Genomic DNA, 22,237 nt, shown 5'->3' on the forward strand with positions numbered 1-22,237 from the left:
CACATGAATAAAATTCCTGTTGGCTCACAACTTGACATGGATACTACAATTTTTATTACCTTTATATCCCCTTTCCTCCAAGGAACTCAATGTGGTGTACGTAGCCTGAGTCCCAGAACTTTTACAAATTAAAAAGGGTGCTCTGAGCCAGTGAATGGGTGGCTGGCTGGCTTTTCCTAGAGGATGCTACCATCAATGGTGAGAACAAGATGCTGGACTTGATGGGTCCCCTTTGGCCAAACACAGCAGCTGGGTTCCTATGTTCCTCATTCTCAAACTTGGTGATTGAGGGAGAACTGCATGTGTTCAGGACACTTTCCCAACTTATGCAAAAAATGCATATACATAAACCATAGTGTCTGAACATCACATTAGTGGTACCCACCCTTAACTGTAATTGCCACCTAAATCTGAAAATAATTAAATGTAATAAATGTAGTTCTGTGCACGTACAGAGCTTTTCCCCTTTCCACTAATAAACTAACAAACCTTGCCCCATGCTCTTAGAATTGTCACCCCAATTTATGTAAGTGCCAAAAATATACTAGGTGCTTTATATGAATGAAATGCACAGAGCCCTGCAGGTGGCCTTACAATCAGCAGGGTTCCCAAGTAGGTCTGAGCCCCCACACTTTAAAAAAGGGGGATATTTTAAGATGGCTTTTCCAAAATATGCTTTAGTCATTTGTCAACTCAGGCTTGGTGGCATGGGTTAGGAAACCTCTCCTGTAAGAATGCCGCTGCAGCAATGGCCTCCCAGTGCTTTTGCATGTCTGGAATACGCCCTTGAACTGTGACTGCTTGCTGGGGTGGAAGCATGTGTCTGTGTGGAAATTCTGACTTTTACATGGCTTCCCTTCTGTCCAAAGGGAAGAGTCATATCTGTTCCTCCAGCCACTTTTGCCTGTGGCCCTGCCCAACACTGGCATACATACAGCCCCTGGAACGTTGCCCTGTGAGGGAATGCAGACCTTGGACCAGCTGGCTGGGGCTGATGGGAACAATTATCCAAAACATCTGAAGGGCACCAGGTTGTCAAAGGCTGTTTGAATGATTTTATCTAAATGGCTTTGTTTTGCCCAAAAAGCCATATAAAAACATTGCCTGCCATGTGTTGAATATTCAGCTGGAAATTTCTCAAGCCAGGGTCCTGTGATTATTATTTTTCTGCAAAGTGCTGTGGAGTCCATAATGGCACTGCCCCCAGCCTGCTCTTGACACAGATAAATTAAGGGCCCTCTCCAAGCTGTTAACCACTAACCTTTTCTTTTGAAAAGCCATTTTTTCACCTAGGAGAAACAGAGCAGCCCCGGTTATATCCTCCTCAAGGAAGATCATTCATTCACTCATGATTGAATAAAACGGTCCAACAAAGCAGCACTAATATAGAGATTTTATTCAACTGTATTGAATTTCTTACAGCACATTGCCTGTCACAAAGCTATTGATCTGATTTTGGAGTTGTTTTTTGCCTGAAGACAGTGACACAAATTCATGAGAGCTGAAAGCAGTTTTGATTAACCATGACTTGGGAGGGTCTTATTCTACTTTTGTTTTCGGATTTTTGTTCAACATCTGTGCAAATGAGTTGGAACCAAACCTGAACTCTTCCTCCTACTTCCATCACTTCACATGGACAAAGCTCAGAATATGGCAAAATCGGAGATCCCACCTTTTAGCAATATGAGGTGTGTGGTGTGTTCTTTTTGCTCCTTGAAAGAGGCCACAGGGCAACTCAAGGAGATCCAATGTCAGAGGATGATGCTGGCTTTTAGGCTTATGACCAAAAGCAAGCTGAAATGTGGAAGAAAGAATAAGGTAGACAGAACCACCAACTTCACTGAAAGTTTTTTTTTATATATAAAAAAAAATCAGCCAGGAACAGACTGCTGACAAGAATGCAATCTGAGTGTGGAGAGGGCAGTATTTTCACATTCTTGAGACACTATGTCTTGGCCCAGCCTATTTGTGGAGCATCTGAGAGCTCTTGGACCAGCTGGAAGAAACCCTCACAATCCTATTCACTCTACAAGCCCCCCCTGCAGATGTACTACACTTCAGGATAAAGTGATCATGAACATTGCGCTCATGAAAAGCTGTGGAAATGTTGGCTACATTTCACTCCCCTTTTGTAAAGCATGTAAGTGCTCGTTTGGATGGAAGAGAAAGTATTAGGGAAAAGTAATTGATACAGTCACTGAAGTGAAGCATCTATAAATCAAGAGAGACATTTCCAACAAGGGGGTTTATTGATGTCAGAATGAGCTGGAGAGCAGTTTTGTGAAGGTGGTGATGATGATGATGGCCTTTTATATTACCCCTTGCAGCTTCTTGAGTGACAGGAACAGGAAGTCCCTGTCTGCAAGTGTTTGCCGCCTCCCATTTGCGAAATTGGCATTCTTCCCTCCCTCCCTCCCACCCCACCCCCCACTTTTGTTCTCCAGACTACAGTTTTTAAGTGCAGAGAGAAATAACATTAGCAGCATTTTGGACTGAAACCCTCAAGCACACTATAAACAGCACATTCCAGGAGGTAAAGAAAACCTACACAGACTGCCCCCTCCAGGCACCAGGTTTTCAGGATAAAAGAGCAACCAGAAATAGACACAAGTGCAGCAGTAAGGAGTGGAGGAGAATGACACACTGTGGTGTAGATCGAGGGAGGCTCGAGGTGTCTCCTGCGAAGACGCCAGGCGGGAACTGGCTGCCCAAAACCCACAGAGGGCAGGAAGTGTATAGCAAGCCAAACTTAACTGCTTTCCACAAGCAACAGCCCAGCTGCCAGGGCAAAGAGTCTTACTCCCTGAAGGGACACAGGGAAGGGGCAGAGAGAGATGCTCTGCTTAGTATGGAAGTCCCCGCCCCAGCTCCTGCTTTTTGTACTAGTGCTGGCCTTGAGCCACTCAGGGAAGTGGTTGGCAAGCCGAACACAACAGAGACGTGACAGACACAGCCAGAGTGAGCTCCTGCAGATGTACAACTCTGAGGCTGCAGTCTTCTTCTTCCTTGCACAAGTCAACCTGCCTGCCTTTGTGAGGTGGGGGAGAAGAGGGTCTGGTTCTGATCATACCTTCCTATTGCTTTTGGGAACAAGGCAGTTGTAATCTGCACCACATCCCTCGCCAGCCCTCTGAAGTAAAGACACCGCGGTCTCCAATTTAGCCTCAGGTCTTCAGACCACAAACAGTACCATGAGGTGGGCCATATCACACTCTTTAATCCAATTTCCTCATCTCCAATACATGGGGCACCAAGTGGGGAAAATCGCCAACAGTGCATACAAGGCTTGGTGATCAAGTGCTGCGCTCCCGACCTCCTCAGCTGCAGCAGAGGCAGCCCCTCCCCTTTCCTTCCAGTCTGCAAGTTGAAAAGGCCAGGCCTTGACAAGTTTTCCTCTGCTGGCGTTCAGCTAGAAGCGGTGGCAATGGGCTTCTTCAGATGCTGGCTCATAAGTTCCCTGGCACGGGATACCTGGATGTGATCGTAACAGGTGTTGCAGACGAGGACCGGGTCATAGAGCTGCTGATCAGGAATGGGCAGCTTCAGGTGGCAGCAGCTGGCACAGAACACGTTCCCACAATTCCTGGGCAAGGAGTAAAAGAACACAAGGACAGCTGTGACCCTGGAGCCAAAGTGGTCTCGTGTGGGGAGGCTCTTGTCTAAAGAGAAGGGACTTCTGTTATCTTGTTTGGCACAGTAATGGATCAGACAATGTCATCCAAGCAACCCCAGGTATTCTGCTGCACTGTGGTTCTTCAGTTGCCCCTGTGGCCTAAGGAACAGACTCTCCTGTGGGGGCACTGGGAATATAGCATGAATTAACCAGAGCTTCTTACATCTGCTATGCACTACTTTCTGGCTTATAAGTGGGAATGGAAGAACAGTTGCTTGCAGGGACTGCCCATAGCTCAGCGGCAGAGGACATGTTTGAATGCAGGAAGTGCCAAGTTCAGTCCTTGGCATCTCAGTGGGGCTGGGAGAGACCTTCCGCTTTATATGTTCACATAAAGCTGGGCTAAAGCACTGACAGCTGATTTAGCCCACAACTCCTGCTCAGAAACCTTTCATCCCCACTCTCATTTTGTCCTCCAAGCTTTCCATTTCAGCTCTGCTTACAGTACTCCACTATCTCCTCACAGAATTCCATCTTTTTTTCCCTTTCTGTAAGGCCTTTCGCTTCCTCATGTATGCTGACGTACCTGTACTTTCTATACATTGGGCCAAAAAAATTCCTAACTACACATGGCAGGGGGTTGCACCAGATGATCCTTTGGTCCCTTCCAACCCTACAATACTATGATTCTATATACACTGATGGGGTCTGAGCAAGAGGTGACTGACCAGGAAAAGGATCTTGGCGTTGTAGTAGATAGCTCAATGAAAACGTCGACTTAGTGTGTGGCAGCTGTGAAAAAGGTGAATGCTATGTTAGGGGTCATTAGGAAAGGGACTGAAAATAAAACTGCCAATATTGTAATACTTTATGGAATTCTACAGTGCAGCCACACTTGGAACGCTTGTGCACAATTCTGTTCGCCACGCCTAGGAAGGATATTTAAGGACTGGAAAAGGTTCAGAAAAGGGAAACCAAATTGATCAAGCGGATGGATCAACTCCACTTTGAGAAGAGGCTGCAACATTTGGTGCTAGGGGCTCAGCCACACAGCCGTGTGCCCCACCACTTCCCCCCAGGGAAACTTGTGGTTTATCGCTGAATCAGAACAAACATTTGTTCTAACTTAACACTAAAGGAGTGGGTTTTCCAGGGGGGAAGCCGTGAGGCAAAGGCAAAACCACTTGGACCCATGTCTAGAAAGCAGCAGACAAAACTGCTTGGAAAGAAGGACAAAATGGTCTTATTAATGAACACATGAAAAACAGACACAGACATCCCTCCACCCCTAGGTCTGAACCAGCGGGGCTCCCTTCTTATATACCTATTATTTTATCTTGGTTATTAATACTACAGTCTTGTTAAGGCACTGATTTAGTACTTTCAGGAAAATGCTGTCATCAGCAAAAAACAAAAAAAGGACTTAGTGGATTGTAATCCCACAGAGTTTTAAGAATGGCTTTTCTAGGAATATTCATTATCCAATTTTTCATCCTCAGAATCCTAAATTTTCCTTGTAAAAGCATAACATCAGGCAAACTGTTTATACAAGTTTTAAGTATAAAGGATGTAATCTAAAAATACTGATGTAGTGAACATCTTTGTTAATTTCCTGAGAGCCAAACACCCTACACTCTTCCAAGCATTTAAGCAAATAGTTGGCAATTACACTGGCCGACCGTCCCATCCTTGCCAGGAAAGAAACTATTCCTCCTGCTCTCCAGTGGGGAATTTGCTGCCCAATCCTTCTCAAAATTCCATTCACCACGAACATTTGAGATGTAGTTACTGAACTGAGAAGAAAAATAAAACAGACAACTGGCAAGGAAAAGTCATAGCAGATGATAAGCATTACCTGCAGTGGTGCCTGCGTTTGGCTAACCAGAACTCACAGTCACAGTTAAAGCAGTGTGAGGCCATGTGGTCTGGAACCCAGCGAGTGACCTGCAGAGAAATCACAGTGTGTATCTGTTAGTTAGAAGGATATTCGTATACAGAGTCAGGGAGCAGCATTTACTTGGCACATTTGATAGCTTTGCTTGGAGTTCTGTGTTTCCAGCACTTCCGTTTCAGAAAAGTGTTTGACACACAGGAAACAATTCAGAAAGGGGCCACATTGACAGTTTAAGATGGGGAAAAGCAAACGATAAAATGAATGTTTTCTCTAGAACTAGGAAGAATGCTGAGTTCTCAAGCATCAGAAAGGATGTCAGAGAATAACTGCTCCTTGGAGTAGACTGGCATTCCCCAACCTGGTGCCCTCCACAAGTTTTGGACTAGCACTCCCATCAGCCCCAGTAAACACAGCCATTGGTCAAAGATAATAGGAGTTGCAGTCCAAAACATAGGAAGGACATTCAGTTAGGAAGTCCAGAGTAGACAATAAGGGGTACTTCTAGACATACAGTTCATTAAACCCTTAATACATCCAGATATAGTGAAATGCAAGCGAGTTTGTAACACCAGATCTAGGATGGGGCAATAGCAGACACTAATAATAATAATAATAATAATAATAATAATAATAATAATAATAATAGAAATACTGAGCTTCCCATGTCATGCTACCCATGTCAACCATGCAACTGCTTCCCATGTCATGCTAGCCAACTAAGGAGATGCAACAAACCTCAGTTTCCCTTTTATCGACAGGCTCCCAGCTTGCTTCAGATAGACAGTCTTCACTGTGATCAGAGTAGAAGTCCTCATTTTCACTGCCATCCGATTCCTTGAGGCAGGTCTGCAAGGAAGGCCACGACAGCCATTAGCTAATCTGTTACATACCACACACATTTCCACCTCCCCCTGAAACATCAGTATCCCCTAATAGTGAGTTGGGAATAATTACTCTCACAGGGGCATCAGAAGCTGCCTTGTATCAGGTCAAGCCAACTGTCCCATCTACCCCAGTATCTACTGTAACCAGTAGCACTTCTCCAGAGTCTTAAGCAGAGGCTCCTTCCCATAACAGCTGCCTGATCTTTTTATAACTGGAGTTTCCAGAAATGGAACCTAGGACGGGACTTCCACATGCAAATCATGAGCTCCCCCACTGAGCTACAGACCCTCTTCAACCAACAGAACGGAAGAGTGGGAGACTGGGGAATTCTGGAATGCCTCTGTTGGAAAACAGGAAGAGAGGGAGAGACAAGAGGAGACGCAAGCAAGGAACAAATGATTCTCAGAACTACATGAATGGAATCTGGCAGCATGTACACCTTATCTGCTCCACCAGAACCTCACAGCATTGTAGCTATGTTCTGCTTGGAACGCACTAGGAGACAGAGATGCCTCTGAGGCAGGTGTGTTGTTGATGGCCTTTCAACTCCTCCCATCTACAATTAAATGATTGCGTGCCTTCCCCAGGGGCTGCTGGAGAAACCACACCCGCAAGCCGTCACTTACGAAGTCGTCTTCATAGTCCATTTGCGGTTCAGCTGGAGGCGGGTAGCAATGGCGAATGTCCAGCCTGAGCTGCAGCTCCCGCACTTGCCTGCGTAGTTGCTCAACCTCCTGCTTGTAGGTGGCCTCGATCTGCCGCAGCCTGTGCTGGATCACGTCTGTTGGGAAGGGGAGCCCGTCGTCGTCTAGGTAGAGTGGAGGCACTGGGGAGGGGCTGCTCGGTGGTGCGTGCTTGGAGCCGAGGGCCTGCTTCAGATGGCAAGGGAGCCACACCTTGCTGGACTTCCCAGCATAGCCTGTGCAGTGGGTGCCGGAGTGGCTGGAGCAGCCAGGGGGCTTTGCACTCTCTTTCAAAGGCCACTGGCCACTGAGGCACAGTCCAGAGGCCCAGAAGTGCCTGCTGCTCAGCCTCTTGTTGCAGCAGCCATAAGAGAGGAGCCGCCGGGGACCCACGTCGCCTCCGGGGAGCGACGTCCCCATTCCCTGAAAGCTGTCCCAGCTGGCTCCCAGGAAAGAAAATTCGCTTGTCTGGCTCTGAGAGATCCCTTTCCGCCACAACTCCGGCTGAGCCTTCCCTGTCTGGCTGCCCTCTTCCCCATGCCTGACGCGGCCACTCTTGCCATCCTCCTCCTCGTTCCGGCATCCAGGAGCATCCTGCCTTGGAACACTCGGAGCTGGTGGAATCCAACGGGGGCCACCCACTGAAGGCTGGAGGGAGGTGTCAGGGCAGCAGGGCTCTGCAAGGTCCAAGGGGCCGTTAGATTCCAGGCCAACATCTTTTGCATGGTTGCAGAGGGACTTTCCAAGCTGCTCATCTGTTCCAGTCACGTCCCCCAAAGGCTTCTTCAGCTGAGAAGCGTTTTGAGCGGGGCAGGGACCTTCCACTGCTTCTGGACTTGCTCTGCTTACAGTTTCTACCTTGGGAGATACACCGTTTAATTGCTGAGACCCTCTATGGTCTTGTGATGTCTGTGGCTGCTCAGTTCTGTTGTTGTCAGAGTTTCCATCGCTGGCAACAGGCAAGGGGTGCACTTCTTCTTTTTCTTCCTGCTGCTGTGGAGGCACCTGGGGAAGTTCCTCTCCCCCACTCTCTTTGCCAGCTGCCGTCTCCTCAGCACCAGAATGCCTGGGCTCCAGGCTGACCCTGACATCCTGACAGTGGTTGTTCAGGTTTGGATCGCTTGATGTGCGGGTCAGCAAGCTGCTGGGGTCGCAGGCAGAAAGAAGATCGTCCATGGATCTGGTCTTTGGTAATCTGGAACCACAAAAGGCAACCTTAGGCACTGGAGAGAATGATCTCTCTCTGCCTGTGGAGGCCCTTGTAGAGCCTGAAACAGGATATGGGTTCAGCATGGACGCAAGCAGCCAAGTGGCCAGAGCCTGTCCCCACTACCTGACAGTCTGCCAACTAGTCTATGGCCCCACGTCAAGTGTTTATGGCCAATGGAGAAAAACCTAGATATGCCTCACTGTTTCTAATGGTCTCTTTCTAAGATGTTAATGCTCAGTACACAGCAATTAAGACTGTGTATCTCAGAATGAAATACAACCTGAACAGGTTGAGGGGACCCTCTGAATATCAGCAACCATTTGGATAAGAGGCATTCAATCCTTACGATGCACCTCGGCATTTCAAAATATATCTTATACGGTCCTTTCTCCAAAGCTTTGAAAAAATCAGTAAAGAAATCACCATATAAGTAGAAGCATCCTTTTTGGTTTGTTAGATTTAAATGTCAGGTTCCTGATAAGCACTGACATTAACAACTCTTCCAAGATTTTTTAGGACAGTGGGGAACGTCAGAATATACAAGTGGATAATGTGATGGAATACAAAGTAGGTTGAAAGCACCAGAACCTTCCCTTGGACAAGACCCTCTGTATATAGTGGAAACGGAAAATATATGGCAAAATTTGAGCTATGCTCTAGACCTAGAATCATAGAATTGTAGCGTTTGAAGGGACCCAAAGGGTCATCTGGTCCCACCCTTTACAATGCAGAAACCACAGCTAATGCAAGCAGGCATCCTTAGAAACCCTGGTGCAACTCACAAGACGAGGGGCACTTTATCCTACCTGTCAAGAGACCTGCTGCTAAACTCCTGGCTTTGGGATCCAGAAGGCAGGTAGAGGTCCATGCCCTCTTCTCCAAGGGGGCATGGGGAGGATGCCGGGAGATACACAGCCGTCCAGAGGTGCAGTGCTCGCACATGGCATACGGGGTGCAACACCTGCCATGGAAGGTGGAGAAAAGCCAGCTCAGTCAGGGCAGGACCCCTTCCCCTCCTCCAGCACCAGGGGTGGGAATCCCACTCACCTGTTCGCTACCAGGCATGTAGAGCAGGTTGTGGAAGTTCTTGTTGCCGGCTCTCAAGAGGGACCAGACCGAGCAGGTGCGCTTGGCGATGTTGTGGATCTCGCGCTCACAGGGACTGTTCCCCAGGAAGGTCCCATAAAGGCAGGAGTAGGTGTGCTGCACCAATTTCACCTGGAGGAGATGACAGGAAGGGCTTTGGGTTAAAGCTTGCATGAGCCCATCTCCGGAAGAACTCTTTTCATGTTTCTGTGTTATTAAAAAAAATATTATACTCTGCAAGGAGTCTCAGGACACGGTCAGTAGAAATAAATATATAAGAGAAATAAATGTTTATAGACTTATATTTGGAAACTACCTGGAGTATTCTTGGCCCTGTGCGCTCACACTTCAGATGCTCATGATTAAAGTATAACTGAAACTAATGACTGGACCAGCCTGCCTACTGTCAAGGGCAAGAGAAAGTGTGTTGCATGAAGAAAGGGAAAACTGTGATGTACTATTTTACACAATTTGAACTCTTCATTCTCAAATTATTTTTTATTATTAATAACTGATATTCTTTGATTATTATTATTTAGCCTGTCTTTTCCCCGGATAGGGTTTCAAGGCAGCTTACACAAATGAAAAGAACACAGATAAAATACAAGCAACTAAATACATATAAATTACAGTTAAAAGGTAATTAAACTCTAATAGAATTAAAAGAATATAAACATTTAATCTCTTAAAATACAGGTAGTAAAAGAGCACAGCACTGTTGAAGGCCCTTTCCTGAAAAACCAGTCAGTTCCCAAAGGACTGTTGGAATGGAACAGTCTTCAGCTGCTGGGGAAGGACAATGACAGACTCATTCTGGCTTCTCTAGGAAGGGAGTTCCAAAGCCTGGGAATTGCCACTGAGAAAGTTCCCTCCCACCAGGCATGCCTGTGAAGGTGGTGGGACTTAGAGAAGGGCCTTCTGGAAACTCTGTAAGCCAAGTGTCTGATTTATTCTAGCCTAAGTATTCTCATGGGGATTGTTTATTTAAAGGTGGATAAGGGCAGCAAGTTTCACCGTCCTTGGAGCAATCACCATTGTTCTAACTCTGCTATGAAAGAATAAAAATCTCTCTTCCAAACTCTCCAACAAAAGCAGGATGCTGTACAAATAAAATGATGAATGAATGCATGATTTATTCTTCAAACTAAGCTCTTGTGAGCCATCTTGACTCTCCCATTAGAAAGACCAGCCTGTGATAAAATGATGGGTCTACTGTGATTTGCCCCTCCCTAGGCTGTTGCAGGCTCTCTCTTACCAAGAAAGCTTCATTGAACTCGAAAAGGCAGGGGAACTGCTTGAGCAACTGGTGGACAGAATCCAGCCACTGCAGGAAAACGGGGCACTGCTCGTTCTGATCCTCCGCCTTCTCCTGGTGTCCACAGCGATCCCCAAACTTGTGGCCATAATCCAGCCAGTCTGATTCAACCAGCACCTGGAAACCCTGCAAGAGGAAGGAGAGAAATGTCACCGCCGTAGACCCACTGGGCAGGCTGCAATAAAGGGGAAGGAAGCTTCTAGGGCTGCCAAAGTCATTCCTCAGATTGTAACATTCCTCCTCATGTCCCCTCACTGGTGTTTCCAGCACAACCTCTTGCCTTAGCTCAGCGGCTATAGAGCACTCACAGTAAATCCCAGGTTCAATCCCCAGGTAGGGCTGGATGAGACTCCCTGTTTGAAACTCCACTGCCAATAGACAATACTATTAGTGTCCTGACTTAGTATAGGGCAGCTTCCAACCTTGAAAGGTCTCCACAGCCTTGCTCTACCCCATTCTTCTGCTCTCCTTTCCATTAGATCGCTTCCTGTGACCTTTAGTCCCAGCGTGGCCACCAGAAAAATCCCTTGATTCCATATACAACAATATCCATTCTTCCTTGCTGCTTTGTATGCTTGGAACACTTTTCCCAGGCAAATTGTGCAGTGCCTTCTCTCACTCATCAGATCCCAACTCAAAACTCACCTATTCATTGAACTGTAGAGTTGGGAGCGACACCAAGGGCCATCTGGTCCAACTCCCTGAAATGTAGGAAGTCTAACTCCATGTTACTGTATTTGCCCACTTTCACCCCTTGCTGTCCTCATCTACCCTTCCCCCACCAGCTTCCTTTTGTCTTCCATGTTGTTTGTTTTAGACTGTAAGCTCCTTGAGGGTAGGGTCCTGACTACTGTATTCTCATTCTGTAAGGTGCTGTGTGCCTATCTAAAAATAATTTGAAGAACCATTTATCCGACCAACTTTATATGGCCGATGATGTCCTACTTTCTTGATTGGGTAACACTCCAAAATAAAAAAAGAACACTCTTTTTAATTTCACAGAAAGGCACAAGCTTGTTCCGGAAGAGATAACAAGGTGAAAGCTCATTGCCTCCTGTGGGAGATTGCCCTATCAGTTGGAAAAAAGAGACGCAGAGGACTTGGGAGAAGCTTGAGAATAGGTTGTGCTTTGTCCACTTTGGACTATTATATAAAGAGGCCAAAGCAAGAGAATGCCCCACCCGCCCAGGTCAGGTTCTCCTGAAAACTGCCCTTTCATCTTATGTCAACAGGCAAAAGAGATATGATACCTCCATTGTCCGGTAGTAAGGGTCCAGAAGGATCTTTGCCAGGGTGACAATCTGTGGGGTCCTGTCCCAGCCGTCTGAGCAGTGAACCAGCACAGGGCGCCCCTCTCGGTCGACAGCATTGGAGACCAACACAGCTGCCTTCAGCATGACAGAAAGGTGCTGCAGCCACTTGGTGCTCTCCAGAGCCGACAGCCAGCTGGAAAGGGACACAGGAATGGGAGAACATTAAGCTTCTGACAGATCTAAGGGAGCTGTGGGGAACCTCAGACCAGGGGTGGGGCAGGGAGCAACTGCTCTCCAGGCCCCTCAGTTTGGCCCTCACTCTCCCCATGCTACCCCCTTCTCTTTCTCAGCCACACTCCCTCTCACACAGCCACCCTCCATCACTGGCCCAGCTCCTCTCCCTCCTTGGCTGCTTTTGCCCAAAGAGAACATGTCCTTGAACTGGGATCCTGCTTCTGGCTGTTGCATGGCTGGAAGCCGCTAGTGTAGAAAGGGAAGAGTCATATCCATTGCCCTACCCACTTCTGCCTCTGCTCCCAGCCACCACTGGGCTGTGACCCCCAGAATGTGGCTCACAAGGGAATGTGGCGCTCTGGCTGACAACCACCCCTCAGCCCTGTCCTATCAGTTGTCTCCATGACCTGCTTCATCCAGAAATGCCTCCTCTTCTCTCTCAATCAGTAGCACCCTCATCAGAGCCCACAAAGTTGGCTGTCCGCAGGGGTGGGTTTCCAGATGCAGGACCGGAATGGCCTTGCATCAGATCCACCAGTCTTGATCTTTTTTAACTAGCTTCCCCCCAACCTACACCCTGAACTGCTATCCTAGCCCATTCCTGCCCTTCCCTGTTCATGCCTCTTGCCTTGCCTGGGTGGAGGATGGAGAGAGGTGTGGAAGTGTGTTTAGACACTTCCCTACTGTACAAAGGTATTAATTATATTCATTGCTCCACCCACTTTCCAATTTGTCCCCGCCCCCCAATTGGCATATGGCCCTTGGAAGGTTGCACACCTTCCAACCTGAATCTTCCCTCCCCTGCTTCAAGGGTTGGAAAGTGAGGATCCGCAGAGAGATCAACAGCAGATGCCACCTTTTCCAAGGAGAAAGCTCCTTACCAAGGACATGGCATGCACTTGCTGCAGCTGCTGGCAACCAGCAGCAGCACAAGGAAACAGAGAAAGCTCCCTCTTGCTCTTCAGACTGCTGGCCCTCAATAAGCTAGGAGGAAACATTTCCATGGCAACAGGGGAAAAGAAGAGTGATGTGATGAAGCTGGCCTAAAAAGACACAGCAGAAAAGGCAGGGGCAGAGAGAGCAGCTATCAATATTGAGGTCATTGCCCTGTGGGGTGGAAAGGAGGCAAGAGAAAGTGGAGCAGCTAGGAAGAGAGTGGCCAGATCAGATCCCCCTGCCCTGCAAAAAAAACACAACAAAAAACCACAACAAAAAACCCAGAGAGACACTGAGACATACTGGAGAGACTGTCAAGCCCTGGGTTCAAATCCATGCTCAGCCATGAAGCTCACCATGTGATCCTGGAACAATCACCTCCTCTCAAATTCTCATGGTTGCTGAAAGGATGAATGGGGTGATGTTCTGAACTGCAAGCCCAAAGGAGGACTTGTAGGAGTGGCTGGGTGCAGGGATAGCCAAAGAAGGATGTCAAAAAACAACAGAACAGCCAGTTCTAGGGCTTTATTAAAGAAGGTGCAGACTTACAGCAAATCAACCGGCCAGGTCTCCCAACCTTTTACAGACGTGGGACAGACATCTCAGCAAGGAGATGCCTTGCCCGTGCCAAAGGACCTCTTATCACTTCACCTGACCAGATGAGGGCATAGGTGGCAAATACCCAACTCTTACAGGTAAGTTTCCCTTCTGGGCTCAGAGCCCAGCACTCCAAACCGCCCAGATAAGGAGAACTTCAAAGCAAGGCAATTAACCTGTATCAAAGCAAGTGAATATAGACATATATGAGCTCACCGTTACAACAACTACCAGTTAATTATGGGGTGATCTTAACTACCAAGATGGCGTTTGCAGAGCTTCTGGAACAGTTTGCCTTTGGTTGAACACAGGTGGGGAGGTGTTGGGCTGTGCCCCTGTGTTATCCCATCCTGATCAAGAGGCCCTGGGAAGAAACCTCACCCCAAACTGGAGTTAAAAGCTATCAGTCCCATTAACCAACTGAAAATGCCGATTGGAACTTACTTGCTAGGGTCTGGCATCTGACTGCAGACAGCCCGCAGGTACTGGAAGCTGTTGCGGATGGAATGGATGTTGGCCATCCCCATGAACACCACTTCACAGTTTGGGTAATACTCTGAAACACAGCACAGAAAGGGAGGGGGTCAGCTGGAAGCTAATGCTGGCTGTCAAAGGAAATAGCTCACAGCAAAAAAAATCTTATTCTATTTGTTATTGACAAACTAACACATAAACCTGTAAACAGTAAGAGAACCATACACGGAACATATTTGGTATAAAAAACAAATTACAGAGTTGCAATTACGTATATCAAAGTTTTTAACATGAGTCTATATAACCCAACCACAACGAGGCATGAATAATGGGAGGAATGCTTAAAATCTGACCACACATCAGCACATCCAACCTGCCTTACAGCCAACCCACTCACAAAGAATAGCACGTGTGTGAGTGAATAAATGAATAGCAGCAGAGACTTTTCTGAAAAGGACACCTTGTGACTCAGCTGTGGCAAAACAGGTTGGATTCGCCCTGGGCACATGCGCCTTTCCTCTCCCATCCCTTCCTGACATGTCAACCACAGAGCTGGGGAGCAGAAAGTCGCACCAGCACTTTTCTTAGGGGCTTTGACTCATGCGCCCCTATTGTGTGCTCAAATGCCCCTCGTACCTTCACATTCACAGCCACCTCCCTTAGCTCGGTTGGCGACGGCGGCAGTGTAGGACCGGGCATCCAGGATCAGCAGCTTCTGAGGTGTCGCTGAACTCTCCACACTTGAGCACGCAGTCAGAGATGAATCTGCAAAAAGGACAGTTCAGTCTCCCATCTCCCGATCCATGTCCTAATTCTATGCAACCTGCCCAGCAATATGGAATTCAGAAGAAAAATAAAAAAGCGGCCTCAGAGTGAACTTGAACAAAAGCACCAACAAAGGATAACTAAGCAGGCTTTGCCTTCTTTGCAGTCATAATTCTCTTACATTATGCCATATCTAGAATACTATTTCTGGTTTGGGCCTTGTGAACAAGTGTTCAAGGAGGAGAAATTCAAGCAGAAATTGGGGGTGGCAAACAGAGAGCAGCTTTCAGGGATAAAGTAATGAGGAAAGGGTATAACTGCACTCCACAAGTCTGTCAGAGGCATAACAAGAGATGACAACAAACTACACTCTTTAAACAAAAACTGTAGGCGCAACCATTAATGGCATTACACTGGCCATTAGCTGTTTTGATAGGGAATCAAGAGGTTGGCTTGCAGCCTTCTCTCTGTGCTCTCACAACACTCCCAATTGCAGTGTGTTCAAAGCAGAGCTGGGGGGGAAACTACTTAGCAGCTCTCTTGATTTGCTTTTTAGATGGCTAACTGGGATCATAATCTTGGAGTCTTTCTTTCCAGCTTCTGGCAGTAGCTGCCCTCCTAGAACCTTTCAGCAGAAAACCAGCTTGTGGCTTTATTTGCACAATTCCTATGTGGAACAGGGAGTGGACTAAAGAGAATTCCAGGGCTACAATTTTAACCACACTCTTCAAGAAGACACTAGAAGTAAGGCCAGGCCCATTGCTACCATGGTCAAGGGACCATCTGCCGAAGGGCGATACAGAATTTAAGCAGCAAAAGTTGAGAGAAGACAACATGCCTGCCTTACTTACCAAAACCAGCATCACAGGCCTCGTTCCCATCGCTGAGCCCAGAGTGCGGGGTCCCCCCTGCCAGCCTCTGTCCAGGGTTCAAGGCACAGGCTTTGGCGATGGAGGTTACGAGGTACTCGTCATCAGCGTTGCGCCAGCCCCACCAGCTGATCTCCGGCTGACTGCAGCGCGCAATCACCGCCCCGTTACGCAAATGTCTGGAAGAGAAATCAAGGAAGCCCACTAGTCCCAGAGTACATGGACCCATCTCAAGAAGCCACAGCTTCTCAGCCAAATAATAAGGATATTTTTTGATCAGGGGGTCAGGGAGAAGTAGCATTTCCCAGGATCCCATGAAAGAATATGGAGCCTTATTCCATATTGCATGTATGATCTAGTAGCTGGACTAGATGACCCTCAGAATCCCGTCCAACTCTACAATTCCTTTGTTTGCAGCAACCTTCCACAATGCCGTACCCTCCAGATGTTTCGGACTACAAATCCCATGATCCCTGTCCATGGCCTATGCTGGCTGGGGATGCTGGGAGTTGTAGGACAGAGACAGAGAGAAAGATCTGCAAAGCAACTTGTGGAAAAGGTCCTCCCTGTTAGTTGAGTTATGAAAATGCAAAAATTATCAAGAAGGTAAATTATGTGTCAAAGACTAGACTATGTGCTGCAGATGAGGGTACACAGCCCTGAACTCTCTTTCTGCAAAGGCTCTGTACGTACAACACCAACTAAATAACAAAAAAATTCCCATAGCAACTCTAGAACCAAACCAGACAGCAACAAGAATGGTAAGGGTTAACACAGAATTGTAGATCAGGCCATGAGCCTACAGATCGTCTAGTCTACTTGGCCAGAGGGAGGACAGCCTATATCTAAAAACAGATAAATAATCCAATTTTATCAATCTTTGGCTGGTAAGATGTAAGCAGGACCATGGTTTGCAGCCTTCAACCCACAGAATCCCTGTGATTCCCCTCAGCTGCCACTGGATTTGCAACCTTCTATAGTTTAAGCATTCTTTTTCGTACCTATACACAACTGCTGGAATTCGCTTCCACGATCGAAAGGAAGCCACGTTCTCCAGCTCCTTGTCAGTGATCCAAACAGGAACCAGGAGTTTCTGCGGGTAGCTGGTGCACAACCTAAGAAAGAAAAGATACAGGGAGCTGACCATGGGACAGGAGTGAAAGAAATGAGAGCAAATTCCAGACCTAATTTTATTTAAAAACCTGCAAGGCCGTACATGTCTGGAGAACCACCAAGAAGAACTTCTGAAATGTACAACAACAACAACAACGGGCTCTTCAACTGGAAATAGAAATAGAAGGGGAAGAAAAGGGATAGGCAATCTTAGGTGGTCACAAGTGGGGCGGGAGCAGGGGGCCTTTTTCAGCCCAAGGGCAGCACTTCGGACCTGGGGAAACGTCCAAAGGCTGCATGCCAGTGATGGGCGGAGCTAGAGGCAAAAGTGGGTGGGTCAAAGATGTGACTTTCACCTTTGTACAACAGGATGTATTCCAATCACACAAAACTGGAATTTTTGTGGGTTTCTACACACCACACACACACATGTGTACACACGTCCTCTCTCCATCCAGACCAGCAAGAGGCATTGTCTCTGTTCCTATATTATTTGTTTCACGTTCCTATATTCTAAAGCAGGGGTTCCCAAACTTATTTGGACCACTGCCCCCTTGGGTTCCATAAACTCATTCCCAGTGTCCCACCCTAAATGAAGCATTATTCAGAATAGCCATTAGGAGGACCCACTATGGAAGATAATAACACAATAAAATTCAAAGCAGTAACAATCTATTGCACATTTATTCAAAATCCAATTAAAGAATTAATTCAACAAAGCTGATGAACTTGATCCAGTGATGCCAGCTTTTTCAAGTTTAGTACTCATATCCACCTCCAGCACCCCCCTAGGTAATCTCACCCTTTGGGAACCACTGTTCTAAAGGGATAGATGCCTAGCTAATGAAATGCCTAGTTTGGACAAGGCGGGTGAGGGGCTGCAGATTCTTTTTGCCTCTGAAGATGGTGAAGCCTTAATGGATGACTCACTTGTAGTTGTTATTGATGTCAGAAACCCTCCACACATTTTGCAAGTCAAAGCCCATCCGAGTCAGCTCCATCTCAAAGCGGTATTTCACATGGTCTCCTGCAAACGGATAAGCAGTTTTTTAAAAGTCAGCTCAAGCACCAAGTGCCATTCAGAAGTTTGGGACTCCAGCTCCCACCATTCCCTGTCAAAACTCCCACATGATGCTGCAAAAGATGGGAGCACAGTCGTGCTGGCTGAGGCTGATGGGATCTGTTGCCCAAAATCTCTGGAGGGAAACCAGGTTAGCAAAGGCTGTCAGAGCACAGCTCTGTCTTAAATTGGTGACAAGGGGTTAAAAGGGCCCAGCATGGTGAGGCATGAAAAACGGCGGCTAGAGGCCCCTCTTAGATTTGCCTTAGAAGGTGTCCCTTTTGACCTACCAGGGCGGCAGAGGTGGGCATGCTGGTCCTCCTCATCAGCACAAACCCCCAAGCACCAGGCGTGGTAAGCAAACGCAAACAGGTCTTCCGGCCTGGTAGGGCGAGCGATGGCTCGGCTCAGCCTTTTCAGCCACTCCTGGCATTGCTTGAAAGTAGAAAAATGGCACCTGCAAGACATAGGTGAGTACAGGTGCACTTTGTAACACTCAGAAAAGCAAGACAGACAAACTGAACTACAGGAATGAAAGGAGACATAAGCACCCACAATCCCTTTGATGTCTACGGCCTGTGGCCACTAGCTTAGATACTCAATAAAAACATTTAACAACAAAAACTCTGTATAATGGGATGATACATCTACTGGACCTGTGACATGTACCTAAGAACAGCAAGATTTGAACTCCCTTTTTCCTTTACCTCCCCCATTCCGTTAACCACTTTTGTTCCTAGTGTTGTTGCTTTTTAAAACATACATATAAATACAACTTTTAAAAAACCACTTAAGAACATAGGAAGAGTCTGCTGAATCAGGCCAAAGGCCCGTGTAGTTCAGCATGTTCTCATAGTGGCCGACCAGAGGGCTGTAGGAAACCCTCAAACAGATTCCAAGCACAAGAGCCCTTTCCCTTCCTGTGGCTTCCAGCAACTGGTATTTAAAAGCATTACTGCCTCTGACTATGGAGGCAGAGCATAGCCATCATGGCTAGTAGCCATCATTAGCCCTCTCCTCCATAAATTTGTCTCATCCTCTTTTAAAGTCATCAGGGTTGGCGGCCCCAAAGGCAAATTTGTAGAGGAGAGGTCTTGCAAGGTGCTGTTAACCAGGGCAGAAAACTGAACTTCCATTTGCAGGGGAAGTCTACCTCTGAATAAAAGATGGTGATGGAGGAAATAAATGGGGGGGGGGCACTGCTGCCTTCACGAACTGCTTCTGGGCTGCTCCCCGTTGGAAAGAGAATGTTGGACAAGTTTAACCTTGGCCAAATTCACCTAGGCAATTCTTATGTTTTGGTGAGGGGACCTGGTTTACAGACCACACTACCAACACCATACGTTAGAGGAGTGGTGGGGAATCCCCTGCATTCAGCTCACAGCCAGATTTCAACTGTGCCTTTGAGGAAGGAAGAGGGTTTTGATGCCATGCAGCGTGCAATGGCAGCTCTGCCCATTACAAGTTCAAAGCATGGAAAGGCTCGTAGCTCAGTGGTAAAGCATCTGCTTTGGGTACAGATGGTCCTAGGTTCAATTACCAATGACAGCTCCAGGTGGGACTGAGAACATTCTCTGTCTGAAACCCTGGAGGGCCTCTGGCAGTCAGTTCATATGTGGACAATACTGAGCTAGAAGGACCAAAGGTCTGGGCTTAGTGCAAGGCGGCTTTCTATGCTGGAAATGTCTTGGCAGACTCAGAACACTTGCAAATATGCAAAAAGGAGTCCATGCATTTTGCAACTGCATGTGTGCAATTTCTGAGATGCAGCAGCATTCTGAAGTTTACAAAAACCGTAAGGCAGAGTTTGTAGTTCAGCTGTGTGCATTGAAGTTATTTGCATTCTTCCAAGGGGATTTACTGAGTTTGCCTTTTTCAAAGCCAGGATAAAGGATGTCGAAGAGCTTTTTCTATAATCTCTGTGTTAAAAAAAAAAGGACTGACGAAGAAAAACGTGAAACGTGAGTGGCATTGCTAAGAATTAAATACATGCATCTGTTTCCATGGGAAATAGGTTTGTGTGATGGTGTGCATTAATTTTTGTTTATCTAATAACATTAATATTCTGCCCTTTCTCATAGATGATCTCAAGGCAGGTCACAACACAACATACAGAAGTGTGAGTCTGGTCTGACCCAAAACTGGAATATATAACCACAACAGGTTTCCAAGGGGAATGTGACCCTTCACCCAGAAGGAGTTTCCCCCACCCCCTCATTTAGTTTAGTCACCCCCCTGCTGTAACCCTAGGTTGTCATCAGGTAGCACCCACCTGACTACTTTGGAGTCCTTGCAGACAATGTGAAGCTGGAACATGTCCCGACTCTCCACACTTTCCATCATTCTCAAAGGCACCTAGAACATAAGACAAGGAATGAGTGAATCAGTGTGAGGTTGTGTGGTGTAGTGGTTATGGAGTGTCAGACAAGAACCTTGGAGACCAGGGTTCAAATCCCTGCTCGGCCATGAAGTTCACTGGGTGACATTGGGCCCGTCACAGTCTAAACTACCTCACAGGGTTGATGTGAGGATAAAGGGGGAAGAGAGCACTATGTACACCACCTTGAGCTCCTTGGAGGATAGGTGGGATATAAATGTAATTAATAAGTAAATTAACTAACTAACGAGGCAGGCAAATGCCAGCCTCTGCGGGCAGAGACCTAACAAAACTTCCCACATTTCTAATATCCCAGATTAAGATATGCTGAGGTCCAAAGGGATGTCACATTAAAGAGTCCCCACAGCATTAACAACAACAACATCTGTATTATTCTAACACAAAGGTTACCTGTATACCACCAGTTGCCCACAAGTTTCACCCAGGTGGTCCAAAGGCATTCGTATTGACTTTTCATCACATTTCCATTGTTTCTTTTACTTCCTATATTTGCATTTTATTGTGTTACAATTTTCAGTGAATCCTTAAAGAGGGAATTCCATGAACCTCACCCACAAATGTCAGATTGGTAGTGATCTTTCTAAGGGTGTTTGTGCATGTATCTTCCTCCAGAGGGTATGATTGTTCCCTCCCTTTGCTTGAGTCACCTGGGGCTGCTTGAAGAACAAACAGCCCGGACTGAGTGGGTTGATCAGGAATGCAGGGGGACAGGGGAGCAAGGAGCACCCAAATAGGACCATTTTGGCAGCAGGGTTGAAAAGGAGAGAATAAAGGACTCTTCCAATGGTAAGGGGGGAACGACCTAATCAAAGACATTGCAGACTCTGCCCAGACAGGCAGACGTGTAGCCCCAGACGTACGTTGATTACAGAGTCTTTAAACTTGATATGGAGCCGGTAGTTGGAAATGGCAATGATGGCGTCACTCGCATGGCCCAAATATTCCACACCCTCTCCCTGTAGCACTGAAAATGGAACCTGGAAGGGGAAAGGAGGAGTGTTAAAACCTTCTGGCTGAAGTTCCAAGGAGGCCACCACCCACCAGCATGACTTGAACAGGCGACTGAGAGAGAGAGAGAAATAATGACTTCTCAGTCCATGAGGACTTCCACTTGGGAACAAGCTGGAAAATTCTCAAGGTACAAGGTCACTAAGCCTGTTCCTGGCTCTACAGTTCCCGCCATCAGTCCAGCACTCTTCTGGGTGTCTGCAGTGGGAACAGGTCCCAAGAGATGCATGGAAGCAGTGGCTTCAATCTCCTCAAAATACACCCTCGCATTTCTTCTTCTTTTAAAGTAAGGAGTTAGGAACATGAGGAGTTAGAAACCTCACTGGCTGCAGAGAGGAGGAGGAGGAGGAAAAAGCCACCGCCACTGGCCGCATGACATCACATGCACACACCTGGATGAGGTGCATGTGACATCACACACAAAGCACGCAACGTCATGTTGCATTTTTGGAGGAGCCCCCCTCCAAAAATGTGACGCAATGATGCATGTTGTGTGTGTGATGTCACACACACCACGTGCAGGCGTGTGCATGTGATGTTGCAAGTTTGCGTTATGGCAGCAGGCAGCCACAATCCTGAGGGTGAGATGGCACTCCTGCTTCTTCAGGAAGGCTGAGCAAGACCCCCACAAGTCTACACTTGCTACACTAGATGATTCTATATATAAGGCAGCTTCTTTGTTCCTAATATGACCAGCCAACCAAAGTTACCTCCCAATTACTGTATCTCCCTAATATGTTAAGATACATACTGCACAAATACCATACAACCACATTTTAAGAGCTTTTCTCCACCCCCCCTTTCCCCTGCCCCCCATCAAAGGTGTGGGAAGAGATGATCCTCT

At 47.1% G+C, this 22,237-nt stretch overlaps 1 protein-coding gene across 3 annotated transcripts in view; it reads right to left on the minus strand.

The window, feature by feature from the left end:
* Positions 1–1,379: 1,379 nt before the first annotated feature.
* MTMR4 (myotubularin related protein 4) overlaps positions 1,380–22,237 on the minus strand; it is a 47,435-nt gene continuing 26,577 nt past the window's right edge. For all 3 annotated transcript variants that reach the window (XM_083714364.1, XM_083714365.1, XM_083714363.1), the window contains 16 exons: positions 21,246–21,362; positions 20,260–20,342; positions 18,278–18,444; positions 17,858–17,954; positions 16,816–16,929; positions 15,797–15,993; positions 14,817–14,945; positions 14,151–14,262; positions 11,937–12,132; positions 10,627–10,812; positions 9,333–9,503; positions 9,092–9,246; positions 7,019–8,270; positions 6,243–6,353; positions 5,469–5,557; positions 1,380–3,583 (listed from right to left, as the gene is read on the minus strand). In XM_083714364.1, the coding sequence (XP_083570490.1) occupies positions 3,406–3,583; positions 5,469–5,557; positions 6,243–6,353; positions 7,019–8,270; positions 9,092–9,246; positions 9,333–9,503; positions 10,627–10,812; positions 11,937–12,132; positions 14,151–14,262; positions 14,817–14,945; positions 15,797–15,993; positions 16,816–16,929; positions 17,858–17,954; positions 18,278–18,444; positions 20,260–20,342; positions 21,246–21,362 (3,354 nt within the window). In that variant the 3' untranslated portion in view covers positions 1,380–3,405. The remainder of the gene's footprint in view (positions 3,584–5,468; positions 5,558–6,242; positions 6,354–7,018; positions 8,271–9,091; positions 9,247–9,332; positions 9,504–10,626; positions 10,813–11,936; positions 12,133–14,150; positions 14,263–14,816; positions 14,946–15,796; positions 15,994–16,815; positions 16,930–17,857; positions 17,955–18,277; positions 18,445–20,259; positions 20,343–21,245; positions 21,363–22,237) is intronic.

This window comes from Podarcis gaigeae (assembly GCF_964106915.1).
Source record: "Podarcis gaigeae genome assembly, chromosome: 15".
NCBI classification, from domain to species: Eukaryota; Metazoa; Chordata; class Lepidosauria; order Squamata; family Lacertidae; genus Podarcis; species Podarcis gaigeae.